Source organism: Rhineura floridana, chromosome 2 (genome assembly GCF_030035675.1).
Source record: "Rhineura floridana isolate rRhiFlo1 chromosome 2, rRhiFlo1.hap2, whole genome shotgun sequence".
Taxonomy (NCBI): Eukaryota; Metazoa; Chordata; class Lepidosauria; order Squamata; family Rhineuridae; genus Rhineura; species Rhineura floridana.
Window position 1 is genome coordinate 205,508,449 of NC_084481.1, and position 12,727 is coordinate 205,521,175.

The 12,727-nt window shown below is 43.2% G+C and overlaps 1 protein-coding gene across 4 annotated transcripts in view; it reads right to left on the reverse strand.

Moving 5' to 3' along the window:
• CCDC88C (coiled-coil domain containing 88C) overlaps positions 1-12,727 on the reverse strand; it is a 172,293-nt gene that overhangs the window by 55,202 nt on the left and 104,364 nt on the right. For all 4 annotated transcript variants that reach the window (XM_061611966.1, XM_061611965.1, XM_061611967.1 and 1 more), the window contains one exon: positions 9,164-9,308. In XM_061611966.1, coding sequence (XP_061467950.1) covers positions 9,164-9,308 — 145 coding nt within the window. The remainder of the gene's footprint in view (positions 1-9,163; positions 9,309-12,727) is intronic.

Consider the following 12,727-nt stretch of genomic DNA (forward strand, 5'->3'; position numbering starts at 1 on the left):
TCAATGCCATGCATAATTTTATACACTTCTATCATGTCTCCTCTGACCCGCCTTTTCTCTAAACTAAAAAGCCCCAAATGCTGCAACCTTTCCTCGTAAGGGAGTCGCTCCATCCCCTGGATCATTCTGGTTGCCCTCTTCTGAACCTTTTCCAACTCTATAATATCCTTTTTGAGATGAGGCGACCAGAACTGTACACAGTATTCCAAATGCGGCCGCACCATAGATTTATACAACGGCATTATGATATCGGCTGTTTTATTTTCAATACCTTTCCTACTTATCGCTAGCATGGAATTTGCCTTTTTCACAGCTGCCGCACACTGGGTCGACATTTTCATCGTGCTGTCCACTACAACCCCGAGGTCTCTCTCCTGGTCGGTCACCGCCAGTTCAGACCCCATGAGCGTATATGTGAAATTCAGATTTTTTGCTCCAATATGCATAATTTTACACTTGTTTATATTGAATTGCATTTGCCATTTTTCCGCCCATTCACTCAGGTTGGAGAGGTCATTTTGGAGCTCTTCGCAATCCCTTTTTGTTTTAACAACCCTGAACAATTTAGTGTCGTCAGCAAACTTGGCCACTTCACTGCTCACTCCTAATTCTAGGTCATTAATGAACAAGTTGAAAAGTACAGGTCCCAATACCGATCCTTGAGGGACTCCACTTTCTACAGCCCTCCATTGGGAGAACTGTCCGTTTATTCCTACTCTCTGCTTTCTGCTTCTTAACCAATTCCTTATCCACAAGAGGACCTCTCCTCTTATTCCATGACTGCTAAGCTTCCTCAGAAGCCTTTGGTGAGGTACCTTGTCAAACGCTTTTTGAAAGTCTAAGTACACTATGTCCACTGGATCACCTCTATCTATATGCTTGTTGACACTCTCAAAGAATTCTAATGGGTTACTGAGACAGGACTTTCCCTTGCAGAAGCCATGCTGGCTCTGCTTCAGCAAGGCTTGTTCTTCTATGTGCTTAGTTAATCTAGCTTTAATAATACTTTCTACCAGTTTTCCAGGGACAGAAGTTAAGCTAACTGGCCTGTAATTTCCGGGATCCCCTCTGGATCCCTTTTTGAAGATTGGCGTTACATTTGCCACTTTCCAGTCCTCAGGCATGGAGGAGGACCCAAGGGACAGGTTACATATTTTAGTTAGCAGATCAGCAATTTCACATTTGAGTTCTTTGAGAACTCTCGGGTGGATGCCATCCAGGCCCGGTGATTTGTCAGTTTTTATATTGTCCATTAAGCTTAGAACTTCCTCTCTCGTTACCACTATTTGTCTCAGTTCCTCAGAATCCCTTCCTGCAAATGTTAGTTCAGGTTCAGGGATCTGCCCTATATCTTCCACTGTGAAGACAGATGCAAAAAATTCATTTAGCTTCTCTACAATCTCCTTATCGTTCTTTAGTACACCTTTGACTCCCTTATCATCCAAGGGTCCAATTGCCTCCCTAAATGGTCTCCTGCTTTGAATGTATTTATAGAATTTTTTGTTGTTGGTTTTTATGTTCTTAGCAATGTGCTCCTCAAATTCTTTTTTAGCATCCCTTATTGTCTTCTTGCATTTCTTTTGCCAGAGTTTGTGTTCTTTTTTATTTTCTTCATTCGGACAAGACTTCCATTTTCTGAAGGAAGACTTTTTGCCTCTAAGAGCTTCCTTGACTTTGCTCATTAACCACGCTGGCATCTTCTTGGCCCTGGCGGTACCTTTTCTGATCTGCGGTATGCACTCCAGTTGAGCTTCTAATATAGTGTTTTTAAACAACTTCCAAGCATTTTCGAGTGATGTGACCCTCTGGACTTTGTTTTTCAGCTTTCTTTTTACCAATCCCCTCATTTTTGTGAAGTTTCCTCTTTTGAAGTCAAATGTGACCGTGTTGGATTCTCTTGGCAATTGGCCAGTTACATGTATGTTTAATTTAATAGCACTGTGTTCACTGCTCCCAATCGGTTCAACAACACTTACATCTCGCACCAGGTCCCGGTCCCCACTGAGGATTAAGTCCAGGGTTGCCGTCCCTCTGGTCGGTTCCATGACCAACTGGTCTAGGGAATAGTCATTTAGAATATCTAGAAACTTTGCTTCTTTGTCATGACTGGAACACATATGCAGCCAGTCTATGTCCGGGTAGTTGAAGTCACCCATTACTACCACCTTTCCTAGTTTGGATGCTTCCTCAATTTCATATCTCATCTCAAGGTCTCCCTGAGCATTTTGATCAGGGGGACGATAGATCGTTCCCAGTATTAAGTCCCTCCTGGGGCATGGTATCACCACCCACAACGATTCTGTGGAGGAGTCTGCCTCTTTTGGGGTTTCGAGCTTGCTGGATTCAATGCCTTCTTTCACGTATAGAGCGACTCCGCCACCAATACGTCCTTCCCTGTCCTTCCGATATAGTTTATATCCAGGGATAACCGTATCCCACTGGTTTTCTCCATTCCACCAGGTCTCGGTTATGCTCACTATATCAATGCTCTTCTCCAAGACCAAGCACTCCAGTTCTCCCATCTTGGTTCGCAGGCTCCTAGCATTAGCGTACAGGCACTTGTAAGCAGTGTCTCTCTTCAAGTGTCTTTGGCACTTGTGGTTAGGCCTGTGGTAATTTTGCTCTTCTGAATTTATATCCTGTGCCCCTGCTCTCACAATGCCTACTTCTAGGCCTACCCCTTTTAAAATTTCATCATTTCTTTGGTTTTTATCCCAGGGGGGAGGTTTATTCCGAACCGGACCTTTCTCAGCTCCTGTCGGGTTTCCCCCCTCAGTCAGTTTAAAAGCTGCTCTGCTACCTTTTTAATTTTAAGTGCCAGCAGTCTGGTTCCATTCTGGTTCAAGTGGAGCCCGTCCCTTTTGTACAGGCCCGGCTTGTCCCAAAATGTTCCCCAGTGCCTAACAAATCCAAACCCTTCCACCCGACACCATCGTCTCATCCACGCATTGAGACTGCGAAGCTGGTCCTGTCTGGCTGGTCCTGCGCGTGGAACCGGTAGCATTTCAGAGAAAGCCACCTTGGAGGTCCTGGCTTTCAGCATCCTACCTAGCAACCTAAATTTTGCTTCCAGGACCTCACGGCTGCATTTCCCCATGTCGTTGGTGCCAACGTGCACCACGACCACTGACTCCTTCCCAGCACTGTCTACCAAACTATCTAAACGACGGGCGATATCCGCAACCTTCGCACCAGGCAGGCAAAACACCTTGCGGTCTACACGCCCATCACACACCCCACTGTCTATGTTCCTAATGATCGAATCACCCACTACAAGGATCCCTCCAGCCCCTGGAGATATATCCTCGGCACGAGAGGATAGCTGCTCATCCCCCAAGGAATGGGTCCCTTCTAAGGGATCATTTCCCTCTTCCTCAGCTGGATGCTCTCCTTCCCTGAGACCATCGTTCTCCATGATAGCATGATAGCTATCATCGTTGGAGTGGGACACAGCTATAACGTCCCTGAAGGCCTCCTCCACACACCTCTCTGCCTCTCTCAGCTTTTCCAGGTCCGCCACCTTGGCCTCAAGGAAATGAAGTCGTTCCCGGAGAGCCAGGAGCTCATTGCACCGAGAGCACACCCACGACTTCTGTCCAACAGGCAGATAGTCGTACATGCTGCAGGCGGTGCAAAACACTGGAAAGCCCTCACACCACTGCTGGCTTCTTACCTGCATAGTTTTGTTTAAGGTTTATTACGTCAATGGGTTGGAGACTGCGGTTTAGTTGAGGTCAGGGAACAGACGGGCAGAGTAGGGGGCCCTGGCCTCCTCGCCCTGCTGCCGAACTCGCTCTGCTGCTTAACTCGCCTTGACGCTTTGTCAGCTGGGGCTCCCTCTAGCTCGTGGAGCAGGCCTGGATAGGCTTGCTTACACAGACTAGCAGCAGCTCTCCCCAGTTAAAGCTAAAGTTAAAGATAACCTGGTTTTCCCTGAAAACATGATCTGAAGCAATTGTCTGAAGTGAGTTTCAAACTGGTTAAGGTGATGCCGAGTGGTTGCGCACATGCTTTGCATGCAAATGGCCCAGGTCCAATCTCCACCCTCTCCAGGTACGGCTGGGAAATATCCCCATTTGAAACCCTGGAGAGTCACTTCCAGTCTGTGTAGCAATATTGAGCTGTTGTTGCTACTTCCCTCCAAGTCAACTCCGACTTATGGCGACCCTATGAATCAGCAACCTCCAAGAGCATCTGTCATGAACCACCCTGTTCAGATCTTGTAAGTTCACGTCTGTGGCTTCCTTTATGGAATCAATCTATCTCTTGTTTGGCCTTCCTCTTTTTCTACTTCCTTCTGTTTTTCCTAGCATTATTGTCTTTTCTAATGAATCCTGTCTTCTCATTATGTGTCCAAAGTAAGATAACCTCAGTTTCATCATTTTAGCTTCTAGTGATAGTTCTGGTTTGTTCTAACACCCAATGTAACCTTAAAGTTGACAATGAGGACATTGAATTTGTCAAGGATTATCAATACCTTGGCACAGTCATTAACCAAAATGGAGACAATGGTCAACAAATCAGAAGAAGGCTAGGATTGGGGAGGGCAGCTATGAGAGAACTAGAAAAGGTCCTCAAATGCAAAGATGTATCACTGAACACCAAAATCAGGATCATTCAGACTATGGTATTCCCGATCTCTATGTATGGATGTGAAAGTTGGACAGTGAAAAAAGCAGATAAGAGAAAAATAAACTCGTTTGAAATGTGGTGTTGGAGGAGAGCTTTGTGCATACCATGGACTGTGAAAAGGACAAATAATTGGGTGTTAGAACAAATTAAACCAGAACTCTCACTAGAAGCTAAAATGATGAAACTGAGATTATCATACTTTGGATACATAATGAGAAGACCTGATTCACTAGAAAAGACAATAATGCTGGGAAAAACAGAAGGGAGTAGAAAAAGAAGAAAGCCAAACAAGAGATGGATTGATTCCATAAAGCCACAGACCTGAACTTACAAGATCTGAACAGGGTGGTTCATGACAGATGCTCTTGGAGGTCACTGATTCATAGGGTCACCATAAGTCATAATCGACTTGAAGGCACATAACAACAACAACACCCAATTATTTGTCTTTTTTGCAGTCCACTGTATGTGCAAAACTCTCCTCTAACACCACATTTCAGATGAGTTGATTTTTCTCTTATCCGCTTTTTTCACTGTTCAGGTCTGTGGCTTCCTTTATGGAATCAATCCATCTCTTGTTTGGCCTTCCTCTTTTTCTACTCCCTTCTGTTTTTCCCAGCATTATTGTCTTTTCTAGTAAATCATGTGTCCAAAGTGTGATAACCTCAGTTTCATTATTTTGGCTTCTAGTGATAGTTCTGATTTAATTTGTTCAAACATCCCATTGTTTGACTTTTTCATGGTCCATGGTATGCACAAAGCTCTCCTGCAACACCCCATTTCAAATGAGTTGATTTTTCTCTTATCTACTTTTTTCACTGTCCAACTTTCACATCCATACATAGAGATCGAGAATACCATGGTCTGAATGATCCTGACTTTAGTGTTCAGTGATACATCTTTGCATCTGTGGACCTTATCTAGTTCTCTCACAACTGCCCTTCCCGGTCCTAGTCTTCTTCTGATTTGTTGACCATTGTCTCCATTTTGGTTAATGACTGTGCCAAGGTATTGATAATCCTTGACAAGTTCAATGTTCTGGTTGTTGATTTTAAAGGTACATAAATCTTCTGTTGTCATTACTTTAGTCTTCATGTTCAGCTGTAGTCCTGCTTTTGTGCTTTTCTCTTTAACTTTCATCAGCATTCGTTTCAAATCATTACTGGTTTCTGCTAGTAGTATGGTATCATCTGCATATCTTACATTATTGATATTTCTCCCTCCAGTTTTCACACCTTTTTCATCTTGGTCCAATCCTGCTTTGTGTATGATATGTTCTGCGTATAGATTAAACAAATAGGGTGATAAAATACACCCCTGTCTCACACCCTTTCCGATTGGGAACCAATCAGTTTCTCCGTATTCTGTCCTTACAGTAGCCTCTTCTGCAGAGTATAGGTTGTGCATCAGGACAATCAGATGGTGTGGCACCCCCATTACTTTTAAAACATTCCATAGATTTTCATGATCTACACAGTCAAAGGCTTTGCTGTAATCTATAAAGCACAGGGCGATTTTCTTCTGAAATTCCTTGCTCCGTTCCATTACCCAATGTACGTTTGCAATATGATCTCTGGTGCCGCTTCCCTTTCTAAATCCAGCTTGGATGTCTGGCATTTCTCGCTCCATATATGGTAAGAGCCTTTGTTGTAGAATCTTGAGCATTACTTTACTTGCATGGGCTATTAAGGCAATAGTTCGATCATTACTGCATTCCCTGGAATCCCCTTTCTTTGCAATAGGGATGTATATGGAACGCTTCCAGTCTGTGGGCCATTGTTTAATTTTCCATATCTCCTGACAGATTCTTGTCAAAATGTGGACAGATTCAGACTCAGTATCTTGTAGCAACTCTATTGGTATGTCATCTATTCCTGGTGATTTGTTTCTTCCAAGAATTTTAAGAGCAGCTTTTACCTCACATTCTAAAATTTCTGGTTCTTCATCATATGGTTCCTTCATGAATGAATCTGTCATCCTGGCATCTCTTTTATAGAGTTCTTCAGTGTATTGCTTCCATCTTCCTTTTATTTCATCTCGGTCAATCAGTGTGTTCCCCTGTTGATGATTCAACATCCCTACTCTTGGTTTAAATTTCCCTTTCATTTCTCTAATCTTTTGGAACAGGGCTCCTGTTCTACCCTTTTTATTGTCCTCTTCTATTTCTATACAGTAACTATTGCAACAGTTCTCTTTGTCCCTACGTACTAGTCGCTGTATTGTTGCATTTAGGGTTCTGACTGTGTTTCTATCTCCTGTTGCTCTTGCTTTCCTTCACTCTTTAACCATTTCAAGAGTTTCTTCAGTCATCCATTGAGGTCTTTCTCTCTTTTTAACTAGAGGTATTGTCTTTTTGCATTCTTCCCTGATAACATCTCTGACTTCAATCCATAGTTCTTCTGGTTCTCTGTCAATTAAGTTTAAAGCCTCAAACCTGTTCCTTATTTGATCTGTATATGCTTCTGGGATGTTATTTATATTGTATTTTGGCATGATGAGTGCTTTGCTCTTCTTCTTTAGCTTTACTCTGATTTTCGATACAACTAGTTCATGATCTGTACCGCAGTCTGCTCCTCATCTTGTTTTTGCAGAAAGTATAGAACTTCTCCATCTTCTGCTACCAATTATATAATCAATTTGATTCCTATATTGACATTTGGTGATGTCCATGTGTACAGTCATCTTTTCGGCTGCTCAAAAAATGTGTTTGCAAGAAACAAACTATTGACTTCACAGAATTCAATAAGTCTTTCTCCTGCTTCATTTCTGTTTCCTAGGCCCCATTTCTCCACAATTCCTAATTCTTCTCTGTTCCCTACTTTTGCATTCCAACCCCCCATGATTATCAGCACATCTTGTTTTGGTGTGTGATCAATTTCTTCCTGTACTTCTGTATAAAATCTCTCCAATTCTTCTTCTGTGTTTGCCGTTGGAACATAAGACTTGGATGATGGTTATGTTGATTGGTTTCCTGTTTAATCTCATTGATATCACTCGCTCAGACCTTGTGTTGTAGCTCCTAATTGCTCTTGCTACATCACTTCTCACTATTAAAGCAACCCCATTTCCTCTTAATTTCTCATTTCCTACATAAAATATTTTGTAGTTGCCTGATTGAAAATGTCCCATTCTGGTCCATTTTAGTTAGCTCACACCAAGTATTGTAATGTTGATGCATTCCATTTCTTGCTTGACAATTTCTAACTTTCCCTGGTTCATGCCTCTCACATTCCATGTTCCTATTGTGTGCATCGTACAACTCCGGACCCTCCTTTCGCATCTGTGCGCATCAGCCTCTGGGCTTCCTTTCGGCTTTGACCCAGTTGCGTCATTAGCCACAGTGCTACTTGTCCTTGTCCTTTGTTCTTCCCCAGTAGCTCGGTGAGTGCCTTCTGACCTGAGGGTCTCATCTTCCAGCACTATCTTGTGTTGCATTTTGGATACTCTGTTCATAGGGTTTTCGTGGAAAGAGGTATTCAGAGGTGGTTTACCATTGCTTTCCTCTGAGTTTGGATGCATCTTAGTCTGGTGTTTCAGCTTTGACCATTCCGCCTTGGGTGCCCCTGCTAGGAGTCTAGACTTCTGACGGCATTGCTCTCAGCTTCTTCGACACTCTCAAATCCCCTCACCACGTTAAGGTGTGCATCCTAGAGCTATGTGGAGCAAATGCCTCGACAGAAAGCAGTTTTCTATGCTCCTATGTTGGCCAACCTTAATACTGGTGCCAATAACCTGCTTACACACAGCTGACAAAGGAGGAAGCACACTTTATGAGGATGGCTCTTGATTTGCTAACAGTGGTTGGGAGGGAGGCTGCATTACATACGCATCAGCCCACTGGAACACTAGGAGCACAAGAAGCCCATGAGAAACTCTGGGTATAAATAAAATAGATCCCCATCTTCATTTAGACTCAAGCTATCTTTTTTTAAATCATCTGAAATTAAGTGCTTTATAAATCACACACAGATGTGTCTGGCTACCAAAAGAACCAGAGGCATTTCTACTAGGCCACCTTCCAAAGGAGATCCATCATTCAGAAAGTTGTTAATAAAGTAGTCGCTGCTTCTGCCAGCTGCAAGACGTGTGACTGAGAAGTGATGAAAAATCCAGCAAGTCACTGCAAGATAAATGACTAACAAGAACTTTAACATCTGGCTGCCCTTTTAAGCAGGCATGACCCAAAATATTTTGGTGCTCCAGGCAGTTGATCTAAATGGTGCCCCACCCAAACTGGTAAAAAAACAATGTGCAAAGTAACTGGCAATTTGTTGGTCTCTACAGAAGCCCAGAATCTGCCACTTGAGAGAAGCTTCCTCATCCTGTCCAATGGCAGAGATGGCCTGGATTATTAAAAAAACTTGAAAGGGAAAGATGTAAGATGCAAGACCTGGACACAAATAGGCTTTCAAGCATATGAGGTTTAATACTTATTATGGGAGCCACTTTTGTACATCTAAACCAGAATAATAATTTTAAAATAGTCAGACGGTAATTTTTTCAGAGTGGCAAACCACCCCATGTTACTTACTATCAGAGAGGTCTGTGCTCTTTGACAGCTGCTCCAGTTCTCTGCCCAGATGAACAGACTCATTCATGCTTTGCTTCTGTGCAACCTCCAGCACCATATTCTCTTCCAGCAGCTCCTCAATCCTTTTTTTGTCAGTATCCCTGTCCTAATGAAGAAGGGGACATATAAGAACACATTGATAGCGTATTAACTAAGGCCCCATGTGCACTACATGATGAAAGCAGTATTATACCTCTTTAAACAGTCATAAGAGTTGTTACGAGACCCCTTATTCCCTGCACAGAGCTACAATTCCCAGAGTGGTTTAACAATTAATACCTCTTCCCAGGGAATTGTAACTCTGTGAGGGGAAGAAAAATCTCCTAACAACTCTCAGCACCCTGAACAAACTATAGCTCCCAGGATTCTTTGGGGGAAGATGAAATTGCTTTAAATGTATAGTGCAGATGGGGCTTAAGCGTCATCTAGTTTGGATCCTTAATATTTATATGTAACAAGGGGTCACTATGTACTAAACACAATGATGGCCATTTTCTTCAAGCCTGCTGCATGTGGAGAGTTGTAGTCTCTCTAACCGAACTGCTCACAAGAAGAAACCCCACCCTGGCCATGGTATCTTTGGTAGAGGAATATCAGGCTAAGGAACCTGGCACACACTGCTCCCACTGTAACATCTGAGGGGTCTGTGGGGTAGAGGTTTGGAGTGGCCTCTCTCTTCCCAATGGGAGGGGTGTCTGCCATGTAAAAATCAGCATAGCAATCTCCCAATTTGGTACAGGAAAGAGACAAGTGGAATGGGAGTTCTGGCAAAGTCGAGATGTGTCTTCAGAGGACACTGGCTGTCCATCCCTATGCTAAGGAATGAATGGAAGGGTTTAAAACTGGCATGGTTACCTAGGCCAGGACAGCCATGATTTAAAAATATGACTGTACTGCTGTTACTCTAAGACCACAAGAAGCGCTCTGCTGGATCAGTCTGATGACTGATCTAGTCCAACATTCTTCTTCCCATCCTGATCAGTAATGGGTGACTTCAACTACCCGGACATAGACTGGCTGCATATGTGTTCCAGTCATGACAAAGAAGCAAAGTTTCTAGATATTCTAAATGACTATTCCCTAGATCAGTTGGTCATGGAACCGACCAGAGGGACGGCAACCCTGGACTTAATCCTCAGTGGGGACCGGGACCTGGTGCGAGATGTAAGTGTTGTTGAACCGATTGGGAGCAGTGAACACAGTGCTATTAAATTAAACATACATGTAACTGGCCAATTGCCACGAAAATCCAACACGGTCACATTTGACTTCAAAAGAGGAAACTTCACAAAAATGAGGGGATTGGTAAAAAGAAAGCTGAAAAACAAAGTCCAGAGGGTCACATCACTCGAAAATGCTTGGAAGTTGTTTAAAAACACTATATTAGAAGCTCAACTGGAGTGCATACCGCAGATCAGAAAAGGTACCGCCAGGGCCAAGAAGATGCCAGCATGGTTAACAAGCAAAGTCAAGGAAGCTCTTAGAGGCAAAAAGTCTTCCTTCAGAAAATGGAAGTCTTGTCCGAATGAAGAAAATAAAAAAGAACACAAACTCTGGCAAAAGAAATGCAAGAAGACAATAAGGGATGCTAAAAAAGAATTTGAGGAGCACATTGCTAAGAACATAAAAACCAACAACAAAAAATTCTATAAATACATTCAAAGCAGGAGACCATCTAGGGAGACAATTGGACCCTTGGATGATAAGGGAGTCAAAGGTGTACTAAAGAACGATAAGGAGATTGCAGAGAAGCTAAATGAATTCTTTGCATCTGTCTTCACAGTGGAAGATATAGGGCAGATCCCTGAACCTGAACTAACATTTGCAGGAAGGGATTCTGAGGAACTAAGACAAATAGTGGTAACGAGAGAGGAAGTTCTAAGCTTAATGGACAATATAAAAACTGACAAATCACCGGGCCCGGATGGCATCCACCCGAGAGTTCTCAAAGAACTCAAATGTGAAATTGCTGATCTGCTAACTAAAATATGTAACTTGTCCCTCGGGTCCTCCTCCGTGCCTGAGGACTGGAAAGTGGCAAATGTAACACCAATCTTCAAAAAGGGATCCAGAGGGGATCCCGGAAATTACAGGCCAGTTAGCTTAACTTCTGTCCCTGGAAAACTGGTAGAAAGTATTATTAAAGCTAGATTAACCAAGCACATAGAAGAACAAGCCTTGCTGAAGCAGAGCCAGCATGGCTTCTGCAAGGGAAAGTCCTGTCTCAGTAACCCATTAGAATTCTTTGAGAGTGTCAACAAGCATATAGATAGAGGTGATCCAGTGGACATAGTGTACTTAGACTTTCAAAAAGCGTTTGACAAGGTACCTCACCAAAGGCTTCTGAGGAAGCTTAGCAGTCATGGAATAAGAGGAGAGGTCCTCTTGTGGATAAGGAATTGGTTAAGAAGCAGAAAGCAGAGAGTAGGAATAAACGGACAGTTCTCCCAATGGAGGGCTGTAGAAAGTGGAGTCCCTCAAGGATCGGTATTGGGACCTGTACTTTTCAACTTGTTCATTAATGACCTAGAATTAGGAGTGAGCAGTGAAGTGGCCAAGTTTGCTGACGACACTAAATTGTTCAGGGTTGTTAAAACAAAAAGGGATTGCGAAGAGCTCCAAAAAGATCTCTCCAAACTGAGTGAATGGGCGGAAGAATGGCAAATGCAATTCAATATAAACAAGTGTAAAATTATGCATATTGGAGCAAAAAATCTGAATTTCACATATACGCTCATGGGGTCTGAACTGGCGGTGACCGACCAGGAGAGAGACCTCGGGGTTGTAGTGGACAGCACAATGAAAATGTCGACCCAGTGTGCGGCAGCTGTGAAAAAGGCAAATTCCATGCTAGCAATAATTAGGAAAGGTATTGAAAATAAAACAGCCGATATCATAATGCCGTTGTATAAATCTATGGTGCGGCCGCATTTGGAATACTGTGTACAGTTCTGGTCGCCTCATCTCAAAAAGGATATTCTAGAGTTGGAAAAGGTTCAGAAGAGGGCAACCAGAATGATCAAGGGGATGGAGCGACTCCCTTACGAGGAAAGGTTGCAGCATTTGGGGCTTTTTAGTTTAGAGAAAAGGCGGGTCAGAGGAGACATGATAGAAGTGTATAAAATTATGCATGGCATTGAGAAAGTGGATAGAGAAAAGTTCTTCTCCCTCTCTCATAATACTAGAACTCGTGGACATTCAAAGAAGCTGAATGTTGGAAGATTCAGGACAGACAAAAGGAAGTACTTCTTTACTTAGCGCATAGTTAAATATGGAATTTGCTCCCACAAGATGCAGTAATGGCCACCAGCTTGGATGGCTTTAAAAGAAGATTAGACAAATTCATGGAGGACAGGGCTATCAATGGCTACTAGCCATGATGGCTGTGCTCTGCCACCCTAGTCAGAGGCAGCATACTTCTGAAAACCAGTTGCCGGAAGCCTCAGGAGGGGAGAGTGTTCCTGCACTCGGGTCCTGCTTGCGGGCTTCCCCCAGGCACCTGGTTGGCCACTGTGAGAACAGGAT